At 42.3% G+C, this 15264-nt stretch overlaps 1 protein-coding gene across 3 annotated transcripts in view; it reads right to left on the minus strand.

The window, feature by feature from the left end:
- HIPK2 (homeodomain interacting protein kinase 2) overlaps window positions 1–15264 on the minus strand; it is a 197653-nt gene that overhangs the window by 9165 nt on the left and 173224 nt on the right. For all 3 annotated transcript variants that reach the window (XM_063133341.1, XM_063133339.1, XM_063133340.1), the window contains exons 12-14: window positions 13368–13649; window positions 1665–1912; window positions 654–814 (exon numbers count right to left, since the gene is read on the minus strand). In XM_063133341.1, the coding sequence (XP_062989411.1) occupies window positions 654–814; window positions 1665–1912; window positions 13368–13649 (691 nt within the window). The remainder of the gene's footprint in view (window positions 1–653; window positions 815–1664; window positions 1913–13367; window positions 13650–15264) is intronic.

A 15264-nucleotide genomic window follows, 5' to 3' on the forward strand; every position in this document is an offset into this window, starting at 1 on the left:
ATGGTGGTTTTAGAGCTCCAAGATGGAGTTTTTACACCACTATTGAGAAATGTGTTGTCTGGTAGGAAAATCACCTCACAGTGGAGGTTTTTTTAAAAAAGAAAACACTGCATGCTGAATATCTATGCTGTGCAGAGGACAGTTCCTGCACAACCGCTGTGTGGCGTGTTGTGTGGAGGGCTCCGTGGAGTTTTCCATTGCCTTGAGTTGACATTTCCCACTGTCTACAGAGTTCCGTGGCAAGAGCGGCGAAAGGAGCGAGTGCCACTCTAGGAGAGCCACTGAGATGGGTTTTTTTTTGCAGCAATGGCTGCAAAATGGAATACCGTCAGAAGAACCAGGGGAGAGAGGGCGGAGGAACTGTCAAATCAAATGTTGCAATGGATTTTACTCAATGCCACGGTAGCCCACAGTCACACAACGGTGGAGTTAGAACATGTTGTGTGGGGAGTATCTCCTAAAAACTTAACCGTTGAGTGGAGTTTTCACACTGCATTGATTAATGAGTTGTCTGAACTGAGTCTTTGAGTAAGTGTTCTGAATGGGAAAGGAAGTGGTCTTCTTCATAGACTGCAGGCCAGGCCATTTCTCTGGCCATTACTGTACGATGTTACAGCACCTTCTGTCTGCAGGCTCTGCCTTCCTTAACTTACCTGGCTGAGATTAAGAGGCTGCTGCTGCTGGAACTGTGGTCCTGGCCGCTGCTGCCTGTAGGCAATGGCTCCAGACGAGCTCCCTGAAGAGTGACCGCTGGTGGAGGTCACGATGCTGGAGGACTTCGACTTGTAGGATGATGAGTGGTGACTGGTGGTGACTAGGAGGGGAAATAACAGATATTTAAGATTTCATGGATGTGCAACAGGCATCAGAAACATCAAGGCAGGGAGGTTTGAACCTCTCTCAGCGTGGCAAAGTGAGGAACACAGGAGGGCCATATTGGGGCCCCAGGCAGGCTGGATTTGGCCCATGGGATTGAGGTTCACTGCCCTCGTTCTAGGAGGAAGTGGTTCAAGTTACTTGTGCTTTATTCATATTTAACCCATTATAAGTACGTGGTCTAGAGGCAAGAGTTTTCCCTCCTGATACATGGGACTCTGAGGGAGATCTTCCTTATCCACCTTTGGGAGTTTTTCCTTTAAAGGTAGGGGGAGGTGATGCCTGACTGCCTTCCTACCAGCCCACTCTTAGCGAGTGGTAGGATGCGTGTGGCTGAGTTTGCTGGGGACAATTTGGAACTTAGCAGAGAGCAAGTCACACCTTCTCATTTGCCCACCCTTGAGAGCAATTAGGTGGGTGATCACACAAGAGGGCCTTCTCAGCAGTGGCCCCACACCACTGCCATGCTCTGTCATTACAGGCTTTTAAAAAGGCCTTGAAAACATATTATTTTACTGTGGCCTTCTTGTGATACAACTACTGTGGTTGCTGCTATTGTTGTTTTTGTTGCTATTTAATTGTGTTTATGCTTTTATTGCTTTTAATATTTTAACTGTTCATGTTTTTTATTGTAAGCCACCTTGCGAGGGCCTTTGCCCTGAAAGGAGACCAAGAAGTGTTTTAAATAAATGAATAATTAAATAAATAACTTTTGGGGGGGAACAAATGGATTCTTCTAAGGTGTTTGTTTAAGGCTTCCTCTTTCCCAAGGGATGTAGCACACGTACCTGGTACCAGGCTATCGCATTCTACTAACACCTCGCTGGCCTGGGTTTTCAGGGGAGGTACGATGATCGTCCTGGGATTGCCATTGCAATGCGTTTCCAGTGCTCCCTTCGTATCATAGCTGTTTCCATTGTTGTTGTTTCCGCGGTGCTGCACAGCATAGGGACTGTTGTTGCCGGAGGAGTCAGAGTAGGGCGAATCATGCACAGTGACGCAGCTGATGACGTTTTTCCTTTGCTTAGACAGGGGGCTGTAACACAAAAACAAACCCTTCCCATGTGAGGATCCCACATGCGCCAGTGTGTAAAAGCACCCTCAGGCTCTTATTTCACGGATGGTCCTTCTAGCCTTTTTATACCTGAAGCACTTTCAGGAGGCCTCCCAGCTCCAGAATGTTGACAACACAACTGGCCTCTCTTCCAACCACTTTCTCTGTATCAGATAAGTGTCCTAGTTGCAGGGCCAGCCCCAGATTAAATGGGGGGCTGGCAAAGTGCTGTGTGGTTACTTCCCCTGACAATGGCTGAAGCAAAATAGGCAAGCACACATATGGTGCGAGGGAGAGATAAGCAGTTGGGACATTCAACCCACCCACTTTGCATCAGTGTCAAACTGCTGAGTTTTGGGAATATATGAGCAGCTTTTCACAACCACCCTATATTGTAGATTGCTATAGGTCAGTGCTAGGTGAGCAGGGTGCCTCGAACATGAACGGTACCGTGTATGCAACTGCAGAGTATACACAGCCCTGCTATGCACATCTCAAGGGTAGAAGCTTCTATTCCAGCCTTTTTCTCCTCCTTCCTATAGGAATTTTGTCCTAGTCCATTATAACGATGGCTGGGTTCACACAGCGAGCTAACCCACTCAGTATGGGTTGTTGTTGAATTGCGCTGTCTAAACGCAGTGCGTTTTCCACAGGATGGTCTATCGCATTGTTTGAACACAGTGAGTTTTCTGCAGGGTTGCTTGTTAACCATATAGTGTGGCTTGTTAACCGCTCTGAACAACCCAACAACAAGCCGTGGGTTCTCAAGTTGGCTTGTTTGAGAAGAATAAACCACATTGCATGGTTAACAAGCCACCCTGTGGAAAACACAGACAACATGTTAACTACCTTGAGGAAACACACTGCTTCCAGACAATACGATAACCCATGGTGGATTAGTGTGTTGTGCGAATCTGGGCATACTGTTCTCTCTCTCTCTCTCTCTCTCTCTCTCTCTCTCTCTCACACACACACACACACACACTATATACACACAAATAGGTTCCCAGTCATCACCATTATAGAGATAGGGTTGATTATATTCAGATGTAAGTTTCAGAAGCTAGAAAGCTGCAAAGGAATAACCATACTATTCTTTCATTTATCCCCATACACTTTTATTTTCCACCTGCATCTTTTATAATCCTCCCTTCCCAATGCCCAATTCACAGCCTCTTTTCCCCTCTCTACCATGCTCTGACAAAATACCCAGGTTCGGGGAAAATCATCAAATTTCAAAGGAATATAAAATTATGCTTTGCTAATTCAATTTGTGCAATGCAGCTCAGTTTATAAAGGATATGCCACCTAAGGCTCAGATTAAAAATAAAACAAACAAACAAAAACATTTAAAGTGTGTATTTTTATGATGAACAATGGACTGATCTATCCAGCCCGTGTTCATGTTAACTTCTGAAGAGATATAAAATAAAATTGAAGATTCTTCAGTTTTATATTTTATTTGATATCCCTTCATAAATTAACATGAATTCAGGCTGGATAGATCAGTCCATTCAGTCTGGGTCAATTTTATACGTCTTCATTCTTAAAACTGTTCCATCTTGTTTATGCATTAATCTGTGGGGTTTTTTTTAAATCTGCACAAAAATTAAAACACATTTTATAGGCATTTTATGGTAAAATATCATTGAATGTGCATTTTAATATGTGTTTTATGGTAAGCAAATTTTATACACATTTTGGTGTGTTTTTAAAGTCAAAAACTGCATTGCAAAATTTGGATAAGTGTAGGATAGAAAGAATAACTGTGATGCGATCTGCACATTTATTCGGAAGGTGTGAATCAGATCAGTTCTTTTCCAAAAGCAGACTGAACAGGATCCTAAGGTATCCGCATTGTGAATTCAGAAACACCGAGATGTTATTCAAGCTAATCTGCCTATAATGGTATTTCTGTGAACTGCCCAGAGAGCAACTCTGGACTTTGGGGCGGTATATAAATATCCAATCCAATTTATTGCTTATTGACTAATCAGGCCATAGACAAAGAAAAACTTAATAAAATACTCCTCTTAAGCAAAAAGAACAGCACTGAAAACATTGTTAAGAAAGAAAACAATAGCAAAAACTAGTTAGAATTGGAACATTATTTAATAAAATCTAAGCACTATATATTAACATATTATATTAGCAAGCTTAATCTTCTAATCTAGAGCAATTGATAGCTTCCGTTTCTGCAAAGCCCGTTTAACAAACTTGGCAGTCTTATGAGATGTGTAATAGTCTGTACAGAAATATAATGAATTAATAAATTAAAGAAATTATAAAATTATGTGTACAAAATTATGCATGGCGTGGAGAATGTGGATAAGGAGACATTTTTCTCCCTCTCCCAAAATACTAGAACCCGGGGTCATCCCATGAGATTTAGGACAGATAAAAGAAAGGACTTCTTCACAAAGCACATAGTTAAACTACCACAAGATGTAGTGATGGTCACCAATTGGGATGTCTTTAAAAGGGAGTTGGATAAATTCCTGGAGGAGAAGGCTATCAATGACTACTAGTCCTGATGGCTATGTGCAACCTCCAGTATCGGAGGCAACAAGCCTATATGCACTAGTTGCTGGGGAACATGGGTGGGAGGGTGTAACTAACTTTGAACAATCAACTGAAATTGAAATAACCCACTACCATCGGACCAGCCACTATAATTACGATACAGGCTGCTATAATTTATATCCTGATTAATTAATGGAACTTTAATTAATATATATTATTGTGACAGAACTACTATAATACTCTGTTTTATATTGTACCTTGTGGTGTCTATTGTTGATGTTGATGATGTTGGCTAAAACCTATTTTGGTTGCTTAATAAAGATTTGGATTTGGGTGGGAGGGTGCTGTTGCACTCATGTCCTGCTTATGGGTTCCTGGTCAACAGCTGGTTGGCCACTGTGTGAGAGTGCTGGACTAGATGGACCCTTGGTCTGATCCAGCATGGCTCTTATGTTCTTATAAGGAACTGTTCATTAAGAAAATGCAATGACGTCATTGGGATTCCCAGTATTATTGGGTCTAATAACACTTTAGGTTTTTTGTCCTCCTCCCCATCATAACCTACTTTAGAGGATGGGCAGTTTGCAGAATAGCTCAAGTCCTTGACCACAGAAAACAGCAATGATGTTTTACCGATTGCATTATGTCGTTAATTTTTGTAAAACGATGAAAAGAAATGGATCATGGATAAAGATCTCTGCAATTAGAGATATTGGTGGAAGCCACCTCACAGGGCGATTAGCAGTTTTTAGAACCCAAACATGACTTTCCTAAATCAATTGATACTGCTTCTTTTTTAAAAAATCCATGCCTTTTGCAGCTTCTAAACACAGGCATGATTTGGTTTTTGAGTTTTAAAAATGTTTGTTCACAAGAAAGGGCATTAATGTTGAACTTTATTCCTACCATACTGCAAAGGTATATCGGTTTTATACCAGTTTAACAGCCGTGGCTTCACTAAGGACTCGTAGGAATTGCAATCTGTGGGAAATTCTTTCTTTGAGATCATTACCCCACCCACGACTTCTAGTTCCCACATTTCCCTGGATTTAGAGAAAGTCGGTCAAACTACTTTAAGTCTTTGTAGCTACAGCATCACTGGGGTTACCAGAAAAAAACTGCTGTGAATGTTCACTCTGTCGCCCACCAGAGGAGAAATTATTATTAATAAAAACATTCCTAAGAAATCCAGCAACCTGTTGGTGCGGAATTTCTGAGTCAAACAACTTCCAGAGGGGGAGCCAGGTGAGTCTGTTGCAGCGAAAGTCTTGTGGCACTTTAAAGACGAGAATTCCCCCACCTGATGTCCTCCAGAGGTTTTGGACTCCAACTCCTAGCAGGCCCAATGGTCAGGTATGTTGGGAATTGTGGTCCATAACATCTGGATGGCACCAGGTTGGGGAAGACTGTTAGAGACTAACACATTTATTACACATTCAAGCCCCCTCTTATTTATTTATTTGTTTTATTACATTTATATAACGCTCCATAGCCGAAGCTCTCTGAGCGGTTTCATATAGCTTCTTCTATAGAGTAAGCTACTGAAGTGTTTTGCCTAATTAATGGGTTGTACTGAAAACTAATTTATATTAAATTACCTTTGATCTTACTGCATACATTATTTATTAGTGTAATATTGATTCAGAATAGTAGCATAATAGCCTTTAAGCTTTTCAGATCCAATCACAACTGGCTACATAGGATTCACTTTGAATATTTATTATACATGTCTCTCTTTCTCTGTTTCGTCTCAATTTCTCACTGGGCAGTATCCAATGCTGCCCATTCACAAGCAGGGCCCACCGCTGCTTCCATTCCATGAACGTCCAGCCCTGTTGATTCTGTGGTGCAAGTGACACCCACTGCACAACAGAGATCTAGTGCTTCCAGAGACAAACTCCGAAACAAGAAAAAATACTCGTTTCTGGAACAAGGCAGGTCGGCAAAGTTCTTTAATGCAAGCTCCACCAGCCTGCTCCATTCCAGAAATTAGAATCTCCACTCATTTTGGGTTGCTTCCAGAAGCGCTGAATCTCCATTGCGCAAGGAGTACGCACAGCTTGAGGAAAGGAATTGACAGGACCGGTTACTTGTAGGAAGTTACAACTGCATTCTGCCCAATATTTTTATCCATGCCTCCCCCATTTTTTGCTTTACCTACATTCCTCTTCTAAAAAAAATCAGTAAAAGGGTTCAGCCTACACCATGTTGCCCCATAATCCACTTTTGAATCCCAACCCACTAATTGAAGATCAATGCTAAATCATGATAAATTATATGATCGTGTTGCTTGCTACTGTTATTGTCTTAGCAGAATTTTATGCACGAGGAGGAGCTGAGGAGCCTTATGACAAAGGTGAAAGAAGAAAGTACAAAAGCCGGGTTGCAGTTAAACCTCAAAAAAACCAAGATTATGGCCAACCAGCTTGATTGATAACTGGCAAATAGAGGGAGAAAACGTAGAGGCAGTGACAGACTTTGTATTTCTGGGCGCAAAGATTACTGCAGACGCTGACTGCAGCCAGGAAATCAGAAGACGTTTACTTCTTGGGAGGAGAGCAATGACAAATCTTGATAAAATAGTTAAGAGCAGAGACACCACACTGACAACAAAGGTCCGCATAGTTAAAGCAATGGTATTCCCCGTAGTAACCTATGGCTGCGAGAGCTGGACCATAAGGAAAGCTGAGCGAAGGAAGATAGATGCTTTTGAACTGGGGTGTTGGAGGAAAATTCTGAGAGTACCTTGGACTGCAAGAAGATCAAACCAGTCCATACTCCAGGAAATAAAGCCAGACTGCTCACTTGAGGGAATGGCATTAAAGGCAAAACTGAAGTACTTTGGCCACATAATGAGAAGACAGGATACCCTGGAGAAGAGGCTGATGCTAGGGAAAGTAGAAGGCAAAAGGAAGAGGGGCCGACCAAGGGCAAGATGGATGGATGATATTCTGGAGGTGACAGACTTGACCTTGGGGGAGCTGGGGGTGGCGACGGCCGACAGAAAGCTCTGACGTGGGCTGGTCCATGAAATCACGAAGAGTCGGAAGCAACTGAATGAATAAACAACAACATTAGATACCGCAAATAGATATAAGTAAGGAAATCATTGATTTTCCTCTGAAGAAAATAATTCCAAATATGGTTTTTAATTTTTTTGCAAAACTATATAATGGCTCTGGAAGCACCTCCAAATATAACCACAAATTTTAGGCCTTCTTGCACAGCCAGTGCAAATGTTATTGGGACTGGTTACCCATGGAAATAGCTGCCCACGAACGAAAATGAATGGTTTTCCTCTACATCAGTTATATTCCCAGAGTAGTTTCCAACAACAATAAGAATATTGGGCAGCTCCAGCTATTTCTGTTGTGCCAGCAGGCTCACTGCTACCACCTAGAGATTCCTAAAGCAATCTTGGAAAGGAGTGGAAATGCTTGTTTCCAGAACGGGATACGTCAGCAGAACTCCCTTCTGCGAGCTCCGCTGACCTGCGTTTCCACTTGTTTCCATTTGTCTCAGGCGGATCCTACTAGTGCACGGGCAGCAGAGGGAACCGCCCGATGTAAATACAGACAGCACAGAATAAGCTAAAAGCCATAAAATAAAATAAAAAGTAGCACAGAACAGTCAGCGGGATTAAAATTGTATCAAAACGGTATGGGAAAATAAAAAGGTATTTTCTGGATACGGAAAGGACAGCTGTCAGGGAATAGTTCCGGCACTGCAGTGGGGCTTTGTAATTTTTAGCAAAGATTTAATTAGAAGGTTTGGCCTATTCAGCCTGTGGAATGCCAGAATCTGCGTGAGTTTATCTCTGTCGGCGTTCTTACAGCAGGGGAGGGGAGGTGCTACTCCCTGCAGCCACTTGCTTGCCCTGGCCTTGGCAGGGGAATTCTCCCTGATAACCTGATCAGAGTTGGGAGGAGTTTGCAGAGGAGACATTCCCACTGAAGTGTAACCCAGGAGGGCTGAGCAGTGTCGCCCTGTTAGGCCAACCGCCCTTGGCTGTCAAGGAGTCCGGAGGAGGTGTCACATTCCCTTTTTAAGCAGATGCAAAGGTGAGGAAGCTTTGCTAGGAACATCTCATCTGCATTGCTCAAAACCCCCTCCTTGTTTGGATCCATCATCGTCTGAGACTCTGGAGGCACTCTGCACATGGACTCTCTCCTAATTGGAATTTTGGATTACTAAAGACTTGCCATGAAAAGTACTGTGAGGCCTTTCACAGCCTTGAACTCCCATTCACTGTGAATGGTGTGTCTTTGTTTGTTGTCAGCTCAGTGTACCGGCAGACTGGGTTGGATCGACGACTCTTGGACTTTCCTCTGCCTGGACTCATGTGGCTTGGAGATGCCAATGAGAAAGTGCTGGCACTGGCCTCCTTGCGTCTGTGAGTTTATACCTTCCTGGACCTTGTTTAGGCTTTGACCATGTTGCCTGAGGGATCATGTCAGGAATCTTTCCCCTACTTTGTCCAGGTTTGGAACCTGTGCATGGATTGACCTTCCCTTCTGTTCGCAATAGGGATGGCAATAGGGAAACCACGTTGATGGAGATCTCATCACAGTAGTAGTGACTAGCTTTTGCCTGTTCTGGAATTTCTTGGATCCTATATCTACTGACCCTCAGCTATATGATTTCTGAAGTGTGCAACCATTAAGCTTTTGCCGTGAGATTTCCTGCACTAAAGAAGCCTCACTGATTTGGGTGATTATGTTAGCTGCTTTGAGAAATCTTGTTAGGTCTAGTAAGCAGGGTAGAAATGCAATACATAAATAAACAACATTCTAGAATCACCATTCCACACATCCACTGAAGGAGCAGGAAAGAACATATCCTCAAGTCTGCTTAGTCTTCCATTCCAAGGGATTATGAGAAAATGTCCTTGGTTAAACACCTTGTTGTCCTATTTATAAGAATGCTGTAACCCTGCATATAACACCGATACTTCCCTTACTAACCAAGTAAGGCTAATCATTTTCCTTTTGAAGAAAGAACACACAGAGGTTTTGTGACCGGGCAGCACACTGTTGAAAGTCTCGGGCCTTTCTGTAGGAACTAAGAGGAACATGGTGTTATTCTAAAAGCAGCTCTTAAGAAGCTCACACCTATTGATTCCCAGCCCAGGCCAAAGGAATTGCATGCCTTTGCTGCCATATCCAGAATTCATCAAAGGGTGCCGTTTATGGGGGCGGGCTAAAAGCTGGATCTTGTGAGGGTGGGAAATGCACACAACTTGATAGGACTTGGGAGTGTGCAGGTTAATGGCTGCCATGTGGTTAGATAGTCATTCGAAAAGATGCTGAGCTCACTATATTTATTTAGGGCTAATCTTGAGGGTACACATGACATGAAAACACCTGCTGTTAAAAGATCCGGCATGCCCCAAATGGGATTGGAGGTCTTAAGAATATAAAAGAAGAACCCTGCTGGATCAGACCAAAGGACTATCTAGTCCAACATTCTGTTCCCACAGTAGCCAACTAGTTGCCTATGGGAAGCCCACCAGCACGACATGTACACAATAGCACCCTCCTAGTTGTATTCCCCAGCAATTGGTGTTCAAGGCATGCTGCCTCCAATACTGAAGGCAATATATAGCCACCGTGACTACTACCTATGGATAGCCTGATCTATCAAATCCCCTTTGAAGGCTGTCCAAATTGGTGGCCATCACTAGATCAGACAGCCCTGAATCCCCCCACATTCAGCTTCATTGAATTAACCCTTTTCACCCCACAGTTTTCCTGACCTATAGTGAAAGCTGGTGAAAACAGACACTAGTTTTTCCCCCCACTGGGTAAACAACTCTGTGGTGATTCAGATCAGAAAAACAGCAGAGTGTGGTGTTGGCATTGACATCCATCCACTGAGCTGCTCCAACCCAGTTTGGAGACCCATACAGCTGATAATGGCAAGTGAAATGATGAGAAACCAGGGTGGATTTGATTTAAATCAATTTGATTTAAATCACGATTTAAATCACTACTCAGAAAGACTGGATTTAATCATGTGACTCCCCCCCCCCAATGCACTCTATTCATTGAATTTTTTGAAACTTAGCACTTAAGAGGTAAGGGGTAGATTCTGTGTACATAGATTTGCAAAGGAAAAATGGGATTGTGATCTCTGCAGACACAAATTCACAGTTTTGAGAACTGTAAAACCAAGCATCTGCGATAATATTTTCTAGACAGAAAAATTGCCCAATAATCTTACAGAAACCTCTGGAAGAGCATGACATTGTGAATGGATTAATGGAATTCATTTACCCCAAAATTTAAACATTGCATGAATATACAGCTTCATACTACATAATTAAAAACTAATCCTTATTTCATGATGAATAATCTTTGGACTATAATGTATCTCAAACAGAAAACTATCTTTAAATAGATTTTTCCTCAAAAAGCATTTTATTAAAAAAAATCCAATTTAAATAAAAAAAATCCGATTTAAACAAAAAAAATTTATCCGATTTTTAATTTTTTTTAAAAAAAAAATCATTGATTTTTATCCACCCTGGGAAAAACTATCCAAGGCATCTAGTGAGAGCAAAGCATTGTTGTGTACAAAAAGCAGAGGTAGGTTACCTAGGGTAGGTTACCTAGGTTACCTAGGGAGGTTGTGGGCTCTCCCACACTAGAGGCATTCAAGAGGCAGCTGGACAACCATCTGTCAGGGATGCTTTAGGGTGGATTCCTGCATTGAGCAGGGGGTTGGACTAGATGGCCTTGTAGGACCCTTCCAACTCTGCTATTCTATGATTCTATGAATTTGACCATTTATTTGGGTGAGAATTTAACTCTGCACTTTACTGATCTATGGAAATTCAGCTAACGTAAGATTGGCAGTAAAAAAAGTCTTCCATTTTAAACTCTTAAGAATTGTCACCATTAGGTGGTGCCCTTGCATTGCATTACACTTGAAGGCACCTGGGTTTCTTATTACTTGGCCTTGAGAATTCCCACTGCTTCTCAAAACATTAGAATTCACAATATTTTAAAGTGTTGATTGATTTTAAAACCGTTATACAAAATGCATCCATAAAAATTGTGGGTTAAAATACAGTCAACTTCTTTCAGCCCAATTCTATGCATGTTTACTCAGAAGTAAGTTCCACTGAATTCAATGGGCTTACACCCAAATAACTGTGCATAGAATCCTGTGTACACTTACCTGGGAGTAAGATCCATTGAACAATCTTCTGAATAAACATGCATAGGATTGCACTGTTAATGAAATAAAAGTCATTTCTATACTACTCTTTGAAATGACCCATGTATCTCATATATTGATTTTCAATTTCTTTTACAGCTTGATCCAAAATCTGTATATCAAAGTATATCCCACTAAAATTTATGGGACTTACTTCCTAATAAGCACACTTTAGGACTGCTGCTGAAGAAATGACTATATATTAGGAAATGCATATGCAGGAATAGATATTATTGTGGCTCTGAAAATATTTTTTATACTGGCTGAATTGTATTTTAACATATATAATGAATGTAATGTACTATGTTGTTGTATTTTTGTATTTTAAACTTTTATTATAATAGTATATTATTTGATTTTGATTTATGTCTTGTTAATTGTCTTGGTCCAGAAAGGTGGCTTATCAATAAATAAATGAATCAAATATTGTACATCTACATTTTATTTCAATAGGAAAAATTCTTCCCATGTTGCATGGCATTTGTCTGCATTTTATTTATAATGAAACGAGCTGACATAGAACAAATGAAACCTTATCAACATCATCATTATGAAAACTGAAATATGATTTTTCAGTCTGGGGAGCATTCATCTTTTGGCATACTTGTCACTGTTGCAAACCAAGGCCTAGCGTCTGATTTAGATCCAATCTTGAGACTGGATTAATTTTCCAGACATTCAAAAGATGATGTCCAGGAAATTAATACAGTAACTTTGGATTGTTTCTCAAGCAAATAATGTGTGTGTGTGTGTGTGTGTGTGTGTGTGTGTGTGTGTGTGTGTAATACTGGCTTAATTTTGACCATGGCTTTCTATTTTATTCTGTTTGTTGATTTTTCTCGTTCATATGTGAAAATGTGAGTTTGTGAGACATAAATAAGAGTTTTAGCTTATGAATTGTTTCACTAAGGGTATAGCTAGCCTATGAAATGTGGGTTGCAAAGTACAGTATACAGCAGGGAAATGTGCCTTCACAGCTAGTATACATCAGTAAAATAGCTCTGCCTCCAGTATTAGCATACCTAGCTATAAAATTCTCCAGTCTTAACATTTTAAACACAAACACACCAATTTTCATGGCCATCACACAAAGACAGACCGAGTACAATCAAAGAGAGACCAAATAAACTGCCCTGTGGGGAAGAAGAAGGCGCAAGGGAGGCAGGAGAAGGTTGAGGGAGCATCAGGACTTTACTCCATTTGGACTCTTCCCTGCTTCCCCAGTGCTAACTGGCATCAATTGCCCCATGGGGAGGTAGAAGGAGTGCGAGAGACATGAGCAGGCTCTAGTTGGACTGCCCCTGCCAAGAGAGGCAAATCAGGGCCATTCCACCAGCCCTGCAGAAAATCTATATATTTTTTTCCTTTTCCCTCCCTAACCCTTTTTCCTTGTGTGCTGTGGCTTTTCAAATTGGAAGCCCCTCTGGGAGCCTTTGGGAGGGGGCTGAGGGGCGGCATAAAAATACTTTAAATAATCCCCACCTTTCCCCCTCTTTGTTCCATCATTACTGCCCTCTTCAAATATTTCTTCTAGAAGGCCTGGGATAACTGAGAGTGGCTGGTGATGCATTGATCGATGAACCGGAAGCCTAAAACCCTCGCTTACACAGGCTCCTATGTACAGGCATTCACATCTATATGGGCACTCACACACAAGACACACACACTCCATCCACACGCTCTACCTGCTTACCTGGTGGGCGCGTGTTTCTGCTCCTCCTCCTCATCCGTGTCACTGCTGATAGTGATGACACTGACGGCAGGGCTGGGCGTGTCAGGAATGACTATCGTCTGTCGCTGCCGCTCCCGCGTGGTGCTGGAAGCCCCATCGCCCCACCCACACGTGACAGAGGTGCTGCAGGCAGGGCTGTTATGCACCATGGCGCAGCGAGGGGGGGTGTTCTCCTTTACTCGCTTAGACCGCTGTGGAGAGCTGATCGTCTGAGAGGAGGACACTTCAAAGTTGGACATATTTCTGAAAAGAGTAAGAGAGACACACCATGCATCGTTGTTCCACAATTGCAATGTGTTTTTGCTTGCTTGCAGTTGCTGGGGAACATGGGTGGGAGGATGCTGCTGCACCTGTGTCCTGCTTGTTGGTCCCTGGCCAACAGCTGTTTGGCCACTGTGTGAACTGGGTGCTGGACTAGACAGACCCTTGGTCTGATCCAGCAGGGCTCTTCTTATGTTCTTATAAGAACATCAATGTTGCATGTTATCAGGATCTAGGATGTAGCTCTGATCAACCATACCCAAACGTAGATCAGGCTGAGAGTATCTGTTCTCCAGTCCATCACTGTACGAGGGAACCCACCAACAGGCACTTTGTGGAGGGTCCCCTCAAACTTGGAGCCGACCCTGGGATTATCATGCAGCCGAAGCTTTCAAACAAAATAAATGGAGTTCAAGTGAGTGCCATATTTACAGTGCTTCTGCACCAACCTATATATACACACGCAATCCAAATTTGAAGGATGGATGCAATCTGGGAAGGTATTCAACCTCTCCCAGAGTTGCTGCTCAAACTTCCAGAAAACAGTTTGAAATCTCCGGTTCTTTTTCTTTTTGGCCCTCGCAAAGCAGAACATTACACGAGTCAAAAGCGAGCAAAGTTTTGGTTCTGGGGAAAGCATTCTGCAGCTGAGCTTTGTTTGAATTTTCAGTTCGGTCGGAGAGCGAACAAAAGACTAGCTGGAATGTATCAAAGGGAGGGAATTACGGACATATCACACTGCACTGAAAGTCCTTTGCATAACAAACGACTGCACAGTAGCATTCATGGCGCTGGTTGAATACCAATGAGAAATATTGAGTATTCTCCTCTCAAAAGCACACCACTCATTTGGACATAATCATGCAAAGCAGAGACCAGACCACGGGAATCGCACATTGTGCAAGGGCTGGGTCCCCCCCTCCCCGTATAAACACGGTACACATGTGGGAAGGGAGATGTTTCGGTAGGCCAAGATGTGCAAGGAGGATCTGTTCCCTGTTTTGTTGGCATTTCACGTGGGCAAAAAGAGCTGGAATGCACCCAAAGTAAATGAAATAAAGACTGGGAAGGACTTAAAGCAGTAGATTTGCTACTAGGCTGAGACTGGTTGTAAATTCATTACGGGTCTTCTGGCCTCAGCCAGGACAGACCAGAAACGCACACCTCTCCCATTTTACAAACTGCAGATCCATTTCAACGCTCTTCCCCCAGCTATTAAGAGGAATTTAGTGTTAATTAAAAGTGATGTTTTGACAGAAAGTGTCAGTTCAATCCACCCACAAAAGAGGTTGTAGTAATGCAAATGCTTCAAACATCTGCCCTGACAATGTGCTTGGGAGGGGTTTCATTCAGACTTGCGTGTGGGGGAGTGTATCATACATGGCCAGACACTTTACTCATCCATGTGTGTATTCCATATTATGGCTTGTGTTTTGCAATGCAGCATGCCACGAAAAGGTTGCAGCCAGCCGTCTAATGATTTCTCCTTTTTACAAATTTTGCATTGTGGGAAATAAAAACGCCCACTCTTCCAATCCAAAGTATTATCCTTGCGCCCAGTGATTGCCTGATGCAAGCATAATTTAATTTGTTAATT

The sequence above is a fragment of the Elgaria multicarinata genome, chromosome 9 (assembly GCF_023053635.1).
Source record: "Elgaria multicarinata webbii isolate HBS135686 ecotype San Diego chromosome 9, rElgMul1.1.pri, whole genome shotgun sequence".
NCBI lineage: Eukaryota > Metazoa > Chordata > Lepidosauria > Squamata > Anguidae > Elgaria > Elgaria multicarinata.